General features: G+C 37.7%; 1 protein-coding gene across 1 annotated transcript; it reads right to left on the bottom strand.

The window, feature by feature from the left end:
• Positions 1-331: 331 nt before the first annotated feature.
• On the bottom strand, positions 332-8,309 carry LOC120106706. The gene is made up of 4 exons (XM_039119735.1): positions 7,897-8,309; positions 7,666-7,792; positions 1,065-1,233; positions 332-858 (listed from the first exon to the last, which is right to left on the bottom strand). Exons 1-4 carry the CDS (start codon positions 8,131-8,133, stop codon positions 636-638), a joined length of 756 nt encoding a protein of 251 aa, XP_038975663.1. The 5' UTR covers positions 8,134-8,309; the 3' UTR covers positions 332-635.
• Between the last annotated feature and the right edge of the window lie 6,879 nt (positions 8,310-15,188).

Here is a 15,188-nt window from a genome sequence, read left to right as displayed (position 1 = left end):
TAGTTAATCAACATAACTTACTGATAACCCTTATGTTTAAATCCCTCGCATTCATCCCGCATCATTTTTTTCTTTCTATTTTTTTTTCCCGGTGTTTTCAATGTTGATGGTTCCTAAGAGAATATAAACATAGTTTTAGAAGTAAGATTGTGTTTTGAAGTCTCTTAACCACAAAACTCCAGCAAGACAGTCTCATATCTGGGGATATAAGGGAATACTAGGAAGAGAGAGACGAGATTGATTTGAACCCTAACCATTGCATTCATCAACCCAAAATACTTACCATTACTTACTGTTACCATCAACTGCTTGAGGGTGGTACAACTTCCAATATGAAAACATAACATTGATTATTTTTAAAGCCCTATATATGGTACACCAAAAAATAAAAAAAAACTATATATCTGATCGTGGAGAATTGATACAAATCAAGCATTTCACTGAGTCCATACCTATGTTAACAAATTCTGTTCAATGGAAAAACATAGCGGCAGCAAGGACAAAACAATGCTTGCATCTAAATTATGCAGATGATCTACCAATCCTTGTATCATGGAATTACAATAGCTTGCACCAAGATTCAAGTAATTCTCTCGCTAATAATATACATGCCAGGGCTCTTTATTTCTCCTCTGCTAGTCATATTGCTGTCTCAGTTGCATCTCTGTCTCGCTTTTCCAAGTAGAGTGCGACGATTGTCCCTTCATCCTCTTACTCTTCTCCTTATCTTTGACCGTAAAACCTCTCTGCTTCTCAGACTCTTTCTTTGGGTCTGCAGGAGGGCGATCTCCACAGACCGGGCATGTCATGCCACGGGCATGTGAATAGGTCTTTGGAATCCCACACTGTACGCATATTCTAAAATAGAAGAGAACGGTGCATTACTATCAAGGACAATAATAAGACAGCATGCTTCTGGGTCAATGGTTCTTTTTTCAGACAACATAAAGTACCTAAGATTAGCATTTTCTGGCCTAGGTTTTGCAATAACTATTGCTCAACCCACACTGTCCACATGCATTTGTCAAATATCAAGTCATAAAGTTAAAAAAGAAAAAAGGTACCTTAGCAGGTCAGCAGCATCTTTGGCATCAGGATTTGCTGCAGAGAACACTCGCTTACCATTATCAGATACTGTTTTTGTGGCAGAACCTGAAGGATGGCTTCCTTCTACATCACTTCTCACTCGGTCACGAATGCCAACCAATTGAGCTTTGGCCTCCACAACAGCGCCTGAAAATGAGTGTCAAATTGATGTAACATTATCAAGAACTTAAAATCCATCAGCACTGCAGCACTCGCAAAACCATGAAACAGACACAAGAATCCTATCCACTTTAAGTGGTTAGTTGGAACCAATAAATAGCCTTCCAAGATAACATAGAGTACAAGTAAATACTATATAGATACATTTAGGCAATGTGAGCATGGTTGGACATCTAACTGGTGGAGGATACAGCATCTCCATCAATTAAACAGACATGAGTTGCAAATGTCTTTATCCATTTTGTGACTCCCGCTACTAGGATTGTAAATTAATAAGAATAGGTTCTTCTTAACCACTCCCCACCCTCTCTGCTCCCACCTCAGAGAAAAAAAGGGAAAAAGGAAAAAAAACCCTTTGTGGGGTCATTGAATGCCTTACCGTTGCATGAACATTTTTAGCAAGGATAGCCAGGCAAATCAAACAAAATTAAAGGACGCTAAAACAGCATGTTACATGCAGCAAACCAAGCATACGCTCAGACCATGGTTTAAATAACAGCCGTTATAATGTTAATAGAATGGGAAGAACAGCTATTATCCATCATTTGCATTGGTCACTCGACATACTTTCAAATTCAAATTTCAGTCGGCTGTTGGGAAAGAATAGTTTCTTATCCAGTCAACATACAAAAATGTCTTTTATTTAGCAAATAGTGGATTGGGCAAGTAACAATGTTACTTTTCCCTTATTGATTGTTATTTTCCATTGTAAAAGCAAATAACAGCTGTTGTAACAATTGTTATTCTAAGCCCCAAAACTCTCAAATATGGACATTTTTGCACAAACAACGGCTGTTTTGACTGTTGTAATGGTAAATAATGGTTACAGTGGAGGCTGTTATAATGGAATAATAGCATTATGTGACACCTTGGTGAAACCAGGTCCAACTTGAATCAGCTATTTCGCATTGCAAGGGATACAAGATATAATCTGGTTGGTCCCTTTACTAGGCTGACAAGGCTTGGTGCAAAGGAGAAAAGGTCAATGATGTTGCAGTAGGTTCGCAAACTAAGGCTTAAGGTGTGGCATATACTCATCAACATCATTCTTTTGTTTTGTTTAGTAGGGAGAAAAGGGAGATGGAAGGTTGCAGGCTTAAAAATACAGACATAATAGTGTAGGTAGGAAAAAAGAGGGAAGGCGGCTGGGCTGGGGTCTAGTATTCATAATGCCAACACGTCATATAGATTAGAAGACTTCTTGGTTAAGTTTATGATAATCATACTTATTCATTTGCAAATAATTTGTGACATGCTTGACATAGGCATAATAACTTATACTACCTATGAAAAAATTGACTCATAACCAGCAGTCGACAAACATAACTGTCTGGAAGAACAGAGATAAAAGATGAGGGCTTTCTTATTCTCCAAGTATAATCTAATGCAAAGTCAAGACTTGTGCAAGGCAATCAGTGTTTTGAAACCAATTTCAGTTTCCATTCATATAAGTGTCCGTACTAACACAAAACACTTTTAAATTCAAATACGTGACTTTGTATGTCAAAGGACCTTGAAATTGGTGACCTGCATAAAATCTGGACAACCACTTTAAAAGCTAAAAAGGATAAATCAACAAGGAGGACCTTGAAAGGATCCATGTTTTGTCTAAATTTTGAAAATGAAATTCTACCAAAGGTCTTTCTCTAAAACCAAGAAGGTGACCATACCATCTAAGATTTGTGCATCATCATAGCCTATGCATTCAGAACTCTTACTTGATAAGAACTTGCATGCGTTTTTTTTGCATATCTCGACAATTATGGGCATTGTATTCACCCCTCAAATCCATATCTTCCATCATGTTGACAGCAGGAAGGCCCCACAACTCTTCAAATTGACAAGATAAATGAAGAAATGATAGTCTCAATGAAGGCATATTACTAGTTCCACAGCCAAAATAGGAACTCTTTTGACACTTATCAAGACCTCTCAATCTCTGTTAATCCTTCTAACAGTTGGACATGTAGGACACAGCCTTCAGCATTGCCCAGATATGGAAATGAGAAACAAGCCAAAACCAAAGAATAGATTGTTCTGCCATAAAGGGATTGTAAAAAATTATTGCCGACACATTTATTCAAATTTTCGACCCCAACAAATTTTGAATTCAACAATCCCATACACAACAATTCAATTCCCATCTCTTGCAGCAACTCCAAAACCAATTTTTATACATCTAACAATGAACAGGACTCAGAATCCTCTACAGCATTTCTTTTTTACTTCTTAATCAGTAAATCTAACTATTTACAAACCAATGACAGAGACGTTAAGAGAATGATCAAGCTAGCTGCTACAAACACCTTAATAAAGAATACAATGACTATTGTGTATTATCCTTGCTTTAGAAGTATCAATATAGAAATAGTTTCTAATTGAGACACTTAAATAAGGCTTCCAATGATCACTGCACTTGGTCCATGAACACATTTTAGTTGATTGCAGCAAATTTTTGAAGTAGAATTTCTCATTTGGGAGCTTTTCTGGTGATCATTTCACTTTGTCCCAAATTTGATCTCTGGAATTTTTGTTCATTCAACAGACAAAATCTTCAACCGTTTTGAAAATATTTCAAGTTATGGTTAGCCCTCCAAATGATAATAGACTCTCAGGTATTACACAATTAAATTTGGACCAATCCAAGGACACACATATCAGTCAAATAATAGATTGGATAACCCTGTATTGCATTCAAATGAACAACTACTGTGGTGATCCTAAGTTGAAACCACAGATGCATTAGCTAATTTTCATTCTTTGCTGTATTACTGCCCTTCAGATGGTTGAACTCAAGTTCACTTCAACCCGACCAGTCTTCCTCTGCATCATACTTTTCAATAATATCCACAAATAGTAGCATTCTTGTAAATAAAAATCTTAAATTGTTATTTTATTTATTTATTTATTTATTTTATGACCAAGTGGTAGAAAATTCATTTAAAGAAATAATTGAATAAGGAGAATGATAGTCAGAAACAATTAAACAAATAGACACAACTATGCCACTGAAGGCCCCATACCTTGAAAATACTTTCCAACGATTGCATAAATCATACTAGTTCATAAAATGCTATTCCCCCACAAGCACCATGAACATCTTGTAGAGCAATGATCATAGAGGAGGATAACATAAAGAGCTGAGTTGTGAAGCACAAGTTTATCCAACAGAACTCCCTCTTCCAGTTCCAAGTAGATATATTGTTTCCTTTCCATAATACATATCACCAAAAGACAAATATACAGATGTACAAAAAGGAAAGTAGGTCTTACAAACACTTACCACTTCAAGACCATCAAAACTAAGCCACACCAAGAGTCTCGGACAATTGCTTTTTTATTTAGCATCAGCTTTAAACCTTTTTTTGCACTGCCTGATTATCTACATAAGCTGAAAAAGATCAAAAATATCTAGGCACGTTTGTCACTTTACTTGCTAAACAAAGGAAGCATATCTTCTTGCCTTCCCACTTGGAGTCCCTACTTGCTGAGATTTATGACAAGATTTCAGAAATTTTCAGAAAGTCATCATATCATCTATAAATCTAAGGTCAGAAAATCAAACCACTGGTGCCAACACCTACCACAACTAAGATATACAACAACCTCATTTATTCATAATAAGGGTTCCACCATGCTCGTACAAGGGGAAGCAAGTTTCCTTAGCCCAAAACCTTACAAGCTTAAAAATCGTAAATCTACAAGTTTGCTAATCATATCATGAAGCAGCCGGTTGGAGTAAAAGGGCTAAATGCCTGAGCTGTTTAAACAACTCTTTGCCTCTACATTATTGAGAAACAATCCACCCTGTATGATTTTTCTTGATGTCAACATTTTACATAATTAGCCACTTTACTCTCCATTCTTTTTCGTGAAACTTAACATTCACGAGTAATAAGGACAGCATCAAAAGCACACCCAGTTCCCCTTGTGGTAGTAACTACTGATATTGGGAACATCTCGTGTATGGCCTTCAACCTCCAAACAAGACTAAGGTTACCTTCTATTCTAACATGTAGTGAAAAGGCATAGCGGGATTGTTACTGTATGACTCAAGTCCAAAATTGGAAATCATATAACGATTCACGTGCCTTGAAGGTTTAAAAAAATTCCTCTTACAAAAAGTTCATAAACTATTACCCAAAAAGAACTTTTCAGAGGGATTTCCAGAAAAATCTCAAAATAATAAAAAATTAGCAAGAATCACTAAATAATGTATAATTATAATATAAGAAATAAATAAATAAAGAATCCAATATCAAAGAAATTGCGTTCAATTTCTCCTGCAAAGAATCATCAAAAGGACTACTTGAGGATACCTATCAACCGGAATATCTTTCTTCTCTCTCCTGTCACTCACAGATCAATCATCAACCCTAATCCTTGCATGGTTCTTTGACCCTGAAATAATACAGTTGTTAAGAAATTCACATTGCTCTACAATCTCAAATTATCTGTCGCTTGATGTGGTCACCTCTGTCTTCCTCCTCTACCTCCTATTATTCACTTTAATTGTAACTAAGGGAAGAGAAGGTGCATCATCTTGCTTGTTCCTCTTTAAGAAACAGTAGTCATGTAAGAGTATTATGTGCATTGTCTGTCCTCTTTTGCTTTCAATGAAGGACTACCCTTTTGCTTTGGCCCAAAATCCTTCGCTTACAGATCACACTTTGCAAAGTCTATGACTACAATCAGACTTTCCTTTTCCAGTAGATTCTAGGGTAATTCAAATTGGTGGTTGTCCAACTATTACCTAAGATTTTCCAACAATTTGAGAACATCAAACTACTGCTTCAGATCATTTAGAAAATTACGTTTTTTCCTTCTTCTCAAGAAAATACATAACCTTCTCTTCTTTTGTTCAACCATCTAGATTATCAAGTACACAATTAAATTTAATCACTTCATGTGCTTATCACCTTGTTAGCATCAATTACCACGAAGTTTTTAATGTTCACACTTACCGTAAAGAACTTGAAATCCTAAAGGTGCCATGACATGTGATCCTAAAGGAGGAGGACAGCAATGAGGGGAGCAGTTGTATGAAATATGAGATACTCAAGAATAATTGGTGCTGAAATGCAAGAGTGAAGAAGAGGAGAAGATAACTCTGAAATGACATAAGTTAGCATGTGGAGCTAGGGTTAACAAAACAAGAATGACAAATAGAGAAGCTCTATGCCAAAGTCACATGTGAAGTCGAAGATTCACGAGCTTTTTACTTACTCTTCTTGTTTGGTTGCTCATAAGTGGGCACTTGAAGTCATTTCAGGTATGCAGGAAGTCACATTTGGCATTTGGTTGTCCTAAAGTGGCCCAAATTGACCCAAAATGAGTTCCCATTGTGAGAGGAACTAGACTCAAAAATGTGAGAATTGACTTTGACTAATACGGAGCCGAAGTCACCTTGACAAAGTGAGTTCCACCTGTACATTTATAGGCAACTAAATATGTTGTATTATTATTTGCTTTTCCTAGAGCACCATTTTAACTTTGCATCAACTTGAACGAGATTCTTCCCCTTTTTATTACACAACATGGGCATGTTTGGTTTGGTGTAAGTGGGTTGAACAGGAGCCCACTTTGCTGAAGTGGTTTCAGCTCCCCCCCCCCCGACCGAATTAAGTTTGGATGCCCAGTTATGGACAATCAGGCATTTCGGTCTCTCCTTTTAAGCTGTTTACTGCACCAAAGGACTTTCTTCTAGTTTATATCATGACCTTGCCAGGACGTGTTTTGACACTATTTAGTTAAGATTTCTTCCATTTGATTAATTGATCACAAATGCTTGGCTCTGCAGTAGATCCCAAACTGACAAAGTGAGTTCCACCTGTCCATTTATATCTAGAAAATGCAATTTTTTTTAAAGTTAGGCGGTGCTATTTTACAATTATATATTTCATCAAAGAATAGCTAATCAAAGGTCTGTATAAAACGAAGTAGGTTTTCAAAGTACCAGGGAACTTCCCTTCCTCCACAAGTATGAATAGACGAACATCTTCTACAAGAGCAGATATCTAGAGACCACCCAGATATCTTCTACAAGAGCAGATATCTATAACTCAAATCTATAGAAAAAAATCTCATGGACATGGCATATGCAGATGTATAAAGGAAAATCCCAACATTTACCTAAAAAGCACCAACAAAGAACTTACATTATGCCTAAAATCAATTTGCTCACTTTTAAGCAATCGTTGCACCCAACAGAGCAAATTTTTAAGCATACCAGAGAACAATTCAGCACTCATCACCAAATAATCTAATAATTAATCTTAACACAAGGAATAAATCAACCGAGAGAAATAAAAAAAAAGACCACCATTACGAACTAGGGTTCCTAAATTTCCTGAAAAAAATTGTTTCGACGGAAAAAAAAAACTTGTTCAAGAAACCTACCGGCAGGGAGATCTTTCTTCTCTCTTCTGGCCGTGTCTCTTGCCATCCGATCGAGCACCCCCAGAGCCTCCCGCGTCTCCTCCACGGCCCCTGGCCGGTTGTTAAGAAACTCCGGCGGTCCTGTCACCTCCATAACCCAACGAAAACCAAAGAAAAAAGGAATACCATCGGTCCAATATCACCACGAAATCGATCCAGATATAGAAAAATTAGAGCCAGAAAGAGAGGTACCTCGGCGAAGGCGTCGAGCGCGGAAGGGAGCAAGGAATTGGAGCTCGGTCTGGAGGGATTGGAGAGGGGTTTCTTCCTCTCCTTTCTGGAGCGATTCTTGCCAACGAGCCCGTCCTCCTCGCCGGCCTCCTCTTCTTCACCATCGTCCCCATCGCTGAGGGACGAAGAGGAGAGTCTCTCCTCTTCTCCCTCATCTTCTTCGGGGGACGAGTAGCCTTGCAAGAGAGCTAAGCTCATGCTTCTTCTTCTCCTTCTCCGTAGCTTCTGGGGGCAAAGTGCTTTCGGGCTCTGGGAGCCGGCGTTTGGCCTAGGAGGGGAGAAGAAGCCAAGGGCCAGGCGATAAGAAGAGCACCACCCGGAAACAATATGCCCTAAGGCACCATTACTCGGAACTTGGACTCCGCTGACCCAGCCACGGTGGCTGCCAAAATTGCGAGCAGTGACATCTAATTAGGGATGCAAATATGATCTTGAAATATCTTGAAACATACTTAGCTCAAATTGTCCAAAATGACAAGACATGGCAATTAGGTCATCAGATCCGATTAGATATAGATAAAAAATCTATCAATATGAATCCAATCTATTTATTAAATTTGTCAAAAATTTAAATCTCAAACTATTTTATTGGACAAATAATTTAATTCAATCTATAATAAATTAAAATAAATTAAATAGTTTAAATGAATAAATATTACCGTCTCTAAAAATGACCTTGAAAGTTGAAACATTGTTAATATTGTAAATAACATTGTAGCTAAGAAGAGGTTGCCCACCTTTGTTTCAAAGAAAGCTACAAAATCATCAATGCATTTTAGAAGCCTTGATGGTGGGGATTGTGTTGGGCAACTAAATTCTGCGACAATCAAATAAAATGGGGCTTTTACAACTATGAATGTTTCACAAGTAGGAGAAACTTAAGAGTCCTGAAAAACTAATTCAGCTGGGAGTTCATTTGATTTGCCTAGAGTTTAACAATATGAAAAATTGGTTTTTTAAATTATTAGTGCTAAGCACATGACGTGAATTAATGGAATGCATGGATAATAGTAATCATGTGAGAAAGTATTGATGGTTGTGATCTTTGTCTAATAAATACATTATGAATTTTAGCAGTACACTCTTCTTTATTCGAGGACACATGGTAGCACTTCATCTATAAAAAAGACTTATTAGGACCATGGTAGAAAACTGAAGTAATTTGTATTGCAATAATAAAGATGCATGTTTTACTTAATAGATTATACGTTGAAGCTCTCTCTAAAAGAACTAGAGAGATTCTCATAGTATATTACTTTATGGGCTTATGTTTAGATTAATGGAATTACGTAAATCCTCCTATTACAACCCCCTCACCCTTTTTGACCACGAGGGAGTTCCATAAGTACCTAGGGCTGCTTTGAACCAAAGATTTTTCACATTGGATGAAACCACACCCAAGCTTTTTTCTTAGGTCTTACGAAAATAAGATTGGAATATTGGAGAAAATACATTCAAAGAATCCTAATACCTTTATCAAATTAGCATCCTAAAAAATTTCACGAAATCTTTATCTTTTAGTTTTCAACTTTTCAGGAATATATTAGCTGATGAATTAGTAGTTGTTGTTCTTGTTTCTTTAGTCTCCTCAGTAGTTCCTATACCTATTATATTTCTTGGATTATTTACAAATGGGATTCAATATTTTATTTCTGCAATGTTAGCTGTTCTTTCGACTAATTGCCTTTCGCCTCACAATCAGAATTTTTTTGAACCATAGATTGAAAGCTCCTCATTCCAAGCCTTATTATCCTACTAATTATTAGAAATAGAAGTTAGGATTTTTCTACTCATCTCGTCTTTGGTGACAAAACTTCTCTCGTACATCTTTGTCTATGAAAAGCATCAGCATTTTAAGTATTCTACTTCTTCTCGTTTGAGGAAGATGAAAGAGGTATTGGAAGAGAAACTCTGGACATCAAAAACAATTCCATGGCTCCACCTTCTATGCATGTAGAAAATGTTTGGAAAACTCGTACTTTGGTTGTCGCTCTTCTGTAAAGATCCTGGTCAATGTTTTGAAATTTGATGTGAGCTTTCCTTTTTGGTGACTGGATTTAGAGCTGCAAATGATCTGAGTTGCATATGAGCAGCTCAAGATCAACTTCTTTAAAGCGCGTTTTGACTTGGCTTAGCTAGGAAAGGATCCTCTGCTCATACAAATTTTGAAAGTCGATTTATATATATACATGAGCCAAGTATGAACACTAGCTGTTTGTAGAAACAAGAGAATACTCCACCGGTTTGCATCAAGGGACTACAAGGAAAGTATTCAATTGTGGGTCAACCATTAAACCTTTTTTTCCATTTTTTGACAAACAGTAGGTCAACATTGAATCTTAACCCAAAGAAAAAATAAATATAAATTTATATTAAAATAAAAAAAAATGATTTATTAATATATACAATAGGAAATAAAGACTTTCCTCTTGATACATCATCCAAATATTAGAAAAAGCTAGAATAAATAATAAAATTACCCATCAAAATTCATCAAAACCTCAAATGACGATACATTCCTAGAGCAAAAGACACCTCAGATTATCTCATCATAGCTCATCAAACCCTTTAGAATATCATAACCCAATTGTGGGGCATGTTGACGTCTCCAGAGATCTGAGGATGCCATCCTTAAGCCAATGGAGGACTAATTATGTACTATCAAATAGGGCAGAGGTTGAGGAAGAGAGAAGAGTCTGGGTTTCGGGTTTCATGGAAGCCTGCTATTTTATGTTCATGGTTTTTTTTGAGAAATTTTAGGTTAATGTGGCAATTACATTCAATACTCATGAACTTGATAGTTGTTTGTTGCATATAAGTTGTGTATGAGCTGTATTATGTGAGTTGTATAAGAGCTGTATATGTGAGCTGTATATGAGTTATAAATAGCCACCTTCAACTATAAAAAATGGGCTATGACATTGTTTTTATATACATAAAAAAGAATACATGCTTGTCTCTCTACATCTCTCGTTTCTCTCTCTCTATGACTCTCTCTCTTTCCCTCCCCTTCTACGTTTCAATAGCGGTGGTCTTCAGTTAGATTAAGGTAAAAAAGAGATGAATAGGGATCGGAGAGAGGGAAACCTAGAAAAAATGGATTAGGAAATCTTGAGGCTTTTCACAAACAACATTGGTCTCTTAAGATTGGCAGTTAATGTACTTGCATATCATTAAACAATCATGTCAAGGGAACATGTTTAATAGTATATATATTAGAAACAAGCCATTGGATTCTTATGAGCATGAGAATCAATTACTTATGAACTCAGCAAATACAACATTATAGCTGGGTTTGATTTTGAATTAACAAAACAAATTTAAACTCTACAGTCGCTCTCAATCGGGAGAAAGTTGAATTTAAACTCCAATATTGTTTAACTAATCTAGGATGTTCCAGTTGGTATACCGGACAAATCAAGCAATTGAATTGTCTAGGTAATGTTATTGTGAGGATCCGTATGCATGTGTGTTTAGTTCCACATCGATTATTTATTAGGTAGATCTTGGATACTTATACGGGATCAAGGAACCCAAATAATAATTTTCGGCTAGCTATTTTGGTTGAGGTTCTGGGTTGTTACAAATGATATCAGAGCGGACCCAGCTCATAACTTATGTGAACTGAGGGACACTGCAGTACGGATCCATTAGGACTGACCACGAGCCGATCGTGGTGTTTGTGATTAGATTTGAATGAATTTGAACCCTTAGCCTGATAAGGATCGGGCGTGTGTTTAGTCCCACATTGGGCATACGTTAAATAGATCTTGGGTATTTATACATGATCAAGGAATCCAAATAATAACTTACGGCTAGTCATTTTGAGTAAGGTCCTAAGTTATTATAGTTATTGTATTTTCTTTCTATTTTTTTGCAAATTTGAGACATTACTTATCTTGGGTTCTTTTATATTTACCAACATGGCTGAATGGGTCAAATTAGCTAATGCTATGGGCTTCTTTTGGGTAAACAAATGATATAATCAATTTGAATTCATTACTTATACCATTGATGTTGATATAATTCATCATATTTTATTAATGGTGAGTGATCATTTCTTGTCAAAAAAAATAAAATTTAAAAAAATAAAAGATAACAGATATCAAAATAAAATATACATAAGGTCACGCGCATCCATGGTCAATAAAGAACATAGCAATGAAATTATTATGGGTGTGCTTCTAGCTCTATGCGTGATACCTACAAAGGCTAGCACTTTGAACTATGTTGCACCAAGCCCAATTTCCAATCCGAAGGGAGGGAGGCATGCCCTTTGTCAGCAAATGTCGCGTCATCGATGCAAACGAGTCGCCATCCCTTTTACCAAGAATACTTCAAAGGAAAGTGCCATCATGAAGTACGAGCTATAGTTTTCATTTCTTGCCTTTAAAAGCATGAGAAGGGGCATGGTAAAGGAAAAGAAACCTCACCACTGTGGTGAATGTTCCCAACGTTGCATCACTAGGCCAGAAAGGTTGACACTTGAGAGCCATGCAAAGGGCGAATGGGGAAAGACATGTGTCCCCTTTGTGCAAGAAGTGGGGGACTTGGGACTGCTCGGTGGCAGCAATTTATGATCCGATCCATCAATTCGATCGGTTTTAAGCAAGTTTGAATTTGACATAAATAAATTTAGATCATAAATAGGTTTAGTTTAGATTTAAACTTTTGACCCGTTTAATCCGTTTAATAATTAGATGAGATTATGATCTGATCTGTTTAACCTGTTTAATTTATTTAAAATCTGCTTAATCTATTTCTGAATTTTAATCTATTTAATCCGACTCGCTTAACCTGCTTAACTTATTTAATCTGTCTAAATCAATTTAATCCGTTTAAATTCCATCTAATCCGTTTAACTCTTTTAACCTATTTAATAAATAAGTTATATGGATCGGATTAGATTAACTATTTAATAAATAAATTAAATTTAAATTGATAAATTTTTGATCCGACCGGTATATTGCTGCCCCGACCGGGCCGATTGCTGCCCCGACCGGGCCGATTGCTGCCTACGCTCGACTGCGTTTTTACACGGCTTTCCAAGACGTGGAGAAGGCGAGCCTGCATGCAGCCGCCAGCGCAGCGCTCGCGGTGTTTGCGTTGCGCCACGTAGAGGGAGGGGGGTCGAGGCCGCACCGCCAGGCCGAACTCGGCGAACGGTCCGCTGTCGTTTGGGCTTCGATGACGGTAATACCCCTGGCTCTCATGGGCTCTTGGAAGGCCGGGTGGCAGCAGATGGGGAGCCTCCTCCACCGCATGTTGACCACGCCTTCGCTCGCCCTCTGCCACGGGTTTCGTAATCCTCTTCCGAGTGTTAAGACTCCTTCTCTCTCTTTCCCTTTCTCTCTTTCTCCCTCCTCCAACTATATATGAGGCCTTCTTCTAACTACTCTCACGCCATCCTCGCCACCACTATATTGTATTCAAAGTTTCAAATCTCTCTCTCTCTCTCTCTCTCTCTCCCTCCCCTTTGTTTTAGCTCTGGTCCCTACCATTTGACCCAGTGTCTTCATAGCTCCTTGGTATCCTCTCCTCCTTTTATTTGGTAAGGTAAGAGAAAGGAAGGGGGTCTCTCTCTCCCGGTCTGTATGCAGAGTTTGTTAAGGATTAGATAGGAGGCACATCTTAATTTCATTGCCTCATTATGTCAGTGGAGTTTATTGTTATAACACCTCCTTCCTCCCTCTACCGCTCTGTGGGTGCGTAGCCCAAAGAAAAGAGTAGTCCTAATGGCTACTTTTTCCATGGAAAGATTGTGTGGAGATCCTCATCTCCACCCCTCCCTCCTCTCTCTTTCTCTGTGTGTGTGTGTGTTGCGAGAGTTTGGTGAACTTAGGAGATCCATCAATCACTTTTTCTTTGTTCCTTGCATGGCTCTTCGATCTCTCAGATACAGGAAACTCGTTTCACTTTTTTTCAGAATAAAAGGAGCAGAGAATACTAGGGATCACCTTTTCTTTCCTGCTTAGATTAATAAACTAGCTCGTTTCCCGCTTATCTTCCCAAAATTTTATCAGCTACAGATTTTTCTTTCTTCCATATGCCAAGAGTCTTTTCGGGTTGGCTTTTTCTTCACTATTTGAAGCAGTTTCCCTAGACGGTTCCTTATAACTTGCAGGAAACTACCTCTTATACGTGCACTTTTTCCCTAATAAAAAAAAAGTAACAGCGCCTAGCTATTATTTTATCATTATTATCGTCTATTCAATAATTCACAGCTTTTTTTTTTTTTTTGCCTAGGGTTACAGTGCATTTCTGGCGCCATCCAACAGGAAATGGGTTCTTCTCAGGAGGCCATGAGCAAGCTGAGGGTGGGGAGGACGACCGAGTATCGAATGGGCACCGACACGAGGCTGCTCACCATCGACAATGGCGCGACAAAGCTTTTCGTGCTTTGCACCGAACGGTTTGAATCTGCCCTGGCCTTCCGTTCTGGGGACTTCTCCATGCACATGATTAGGGTTAAGGGAAGCCCCATGGCCATGGTCATCTGCATGGTGGGGGACCATCAATGGATGCTTGCAAAGGACTCGCTTGTGCTCCATATTGAGGCTCGGATGTTCGTATTCGTCTTGCCAGGTTTCCTCTATGGGCTTGCATTGCCGAACACTGCTTCTGACCACGAATCCAGGATTGTTGAAGAGATTTTCAAGAGGTTCTGCGCATACCGAGACCTCGCAGTAAAGGAAGGTAGGTGGATTTTAGGGATGATCACGTTTGATCTATAAAGGTGCAGTTTATATTCATTATTACATGTTAGTCACTACAATGGATGGATGCTTTGAGTAAAGGTTTTTTTGGCTTCCTGTCATTAGCATATATACAAGTCATTTGCATTGTTCGAGTTGTTGTTTTGTTAGCCTTGTGAAGCTTCCACTTTTGGGATCTGGACTTCTAGTTAGTAATTAGATGCTCTTTAAAAGGTATGTTAATATTAAATTAAAATTTGCTCCTTAAGTATAATTTGATGGCTATTAGGTTACAGTCCTTTTGAAAACATTTCATACTATCTTCAACCTTTCATTTATTTTCACACTCTGATTATAAATCCTTCTTCTAGTACATTTTCGAACATCGCTGGCAAGAGTCATTCTTGCTGTTCATCTCAAGTAGTTCTGAATCAGCTTTTTTTTGTTTGATGCTATGCTGTTCGTTCCATTTCTTCTTATTTTTCTCAAAACATGTATTTTTCTTATCATATGTTAAAGTTGGTTATGCACGTCCATCTTTATCACCTTCGTCGGAGA

This window comes from Phoenix dactylifera, unplaced genomic scaffold (genome assembly GCF_009389715.1).
Source record: "Phoenix dactylifera cultivar Barhee BC4 unplaced genomic scaffold, palm_55x_up_171113_PBpolish2nd_filt_p 000609F, whole genome shotgun sequence".
NCBI lineage: Eukaryota > Viridiplantae > Streptophyta > Magnoliopsida > Arecales > Arecaceae > Phoenix > Phoenix dactylifera.
The sequence above is the reverse complement of the archived record's forward strand: the minus strand, read 5'-3'. Positions and strand labels throughout refer to the sequence as shown.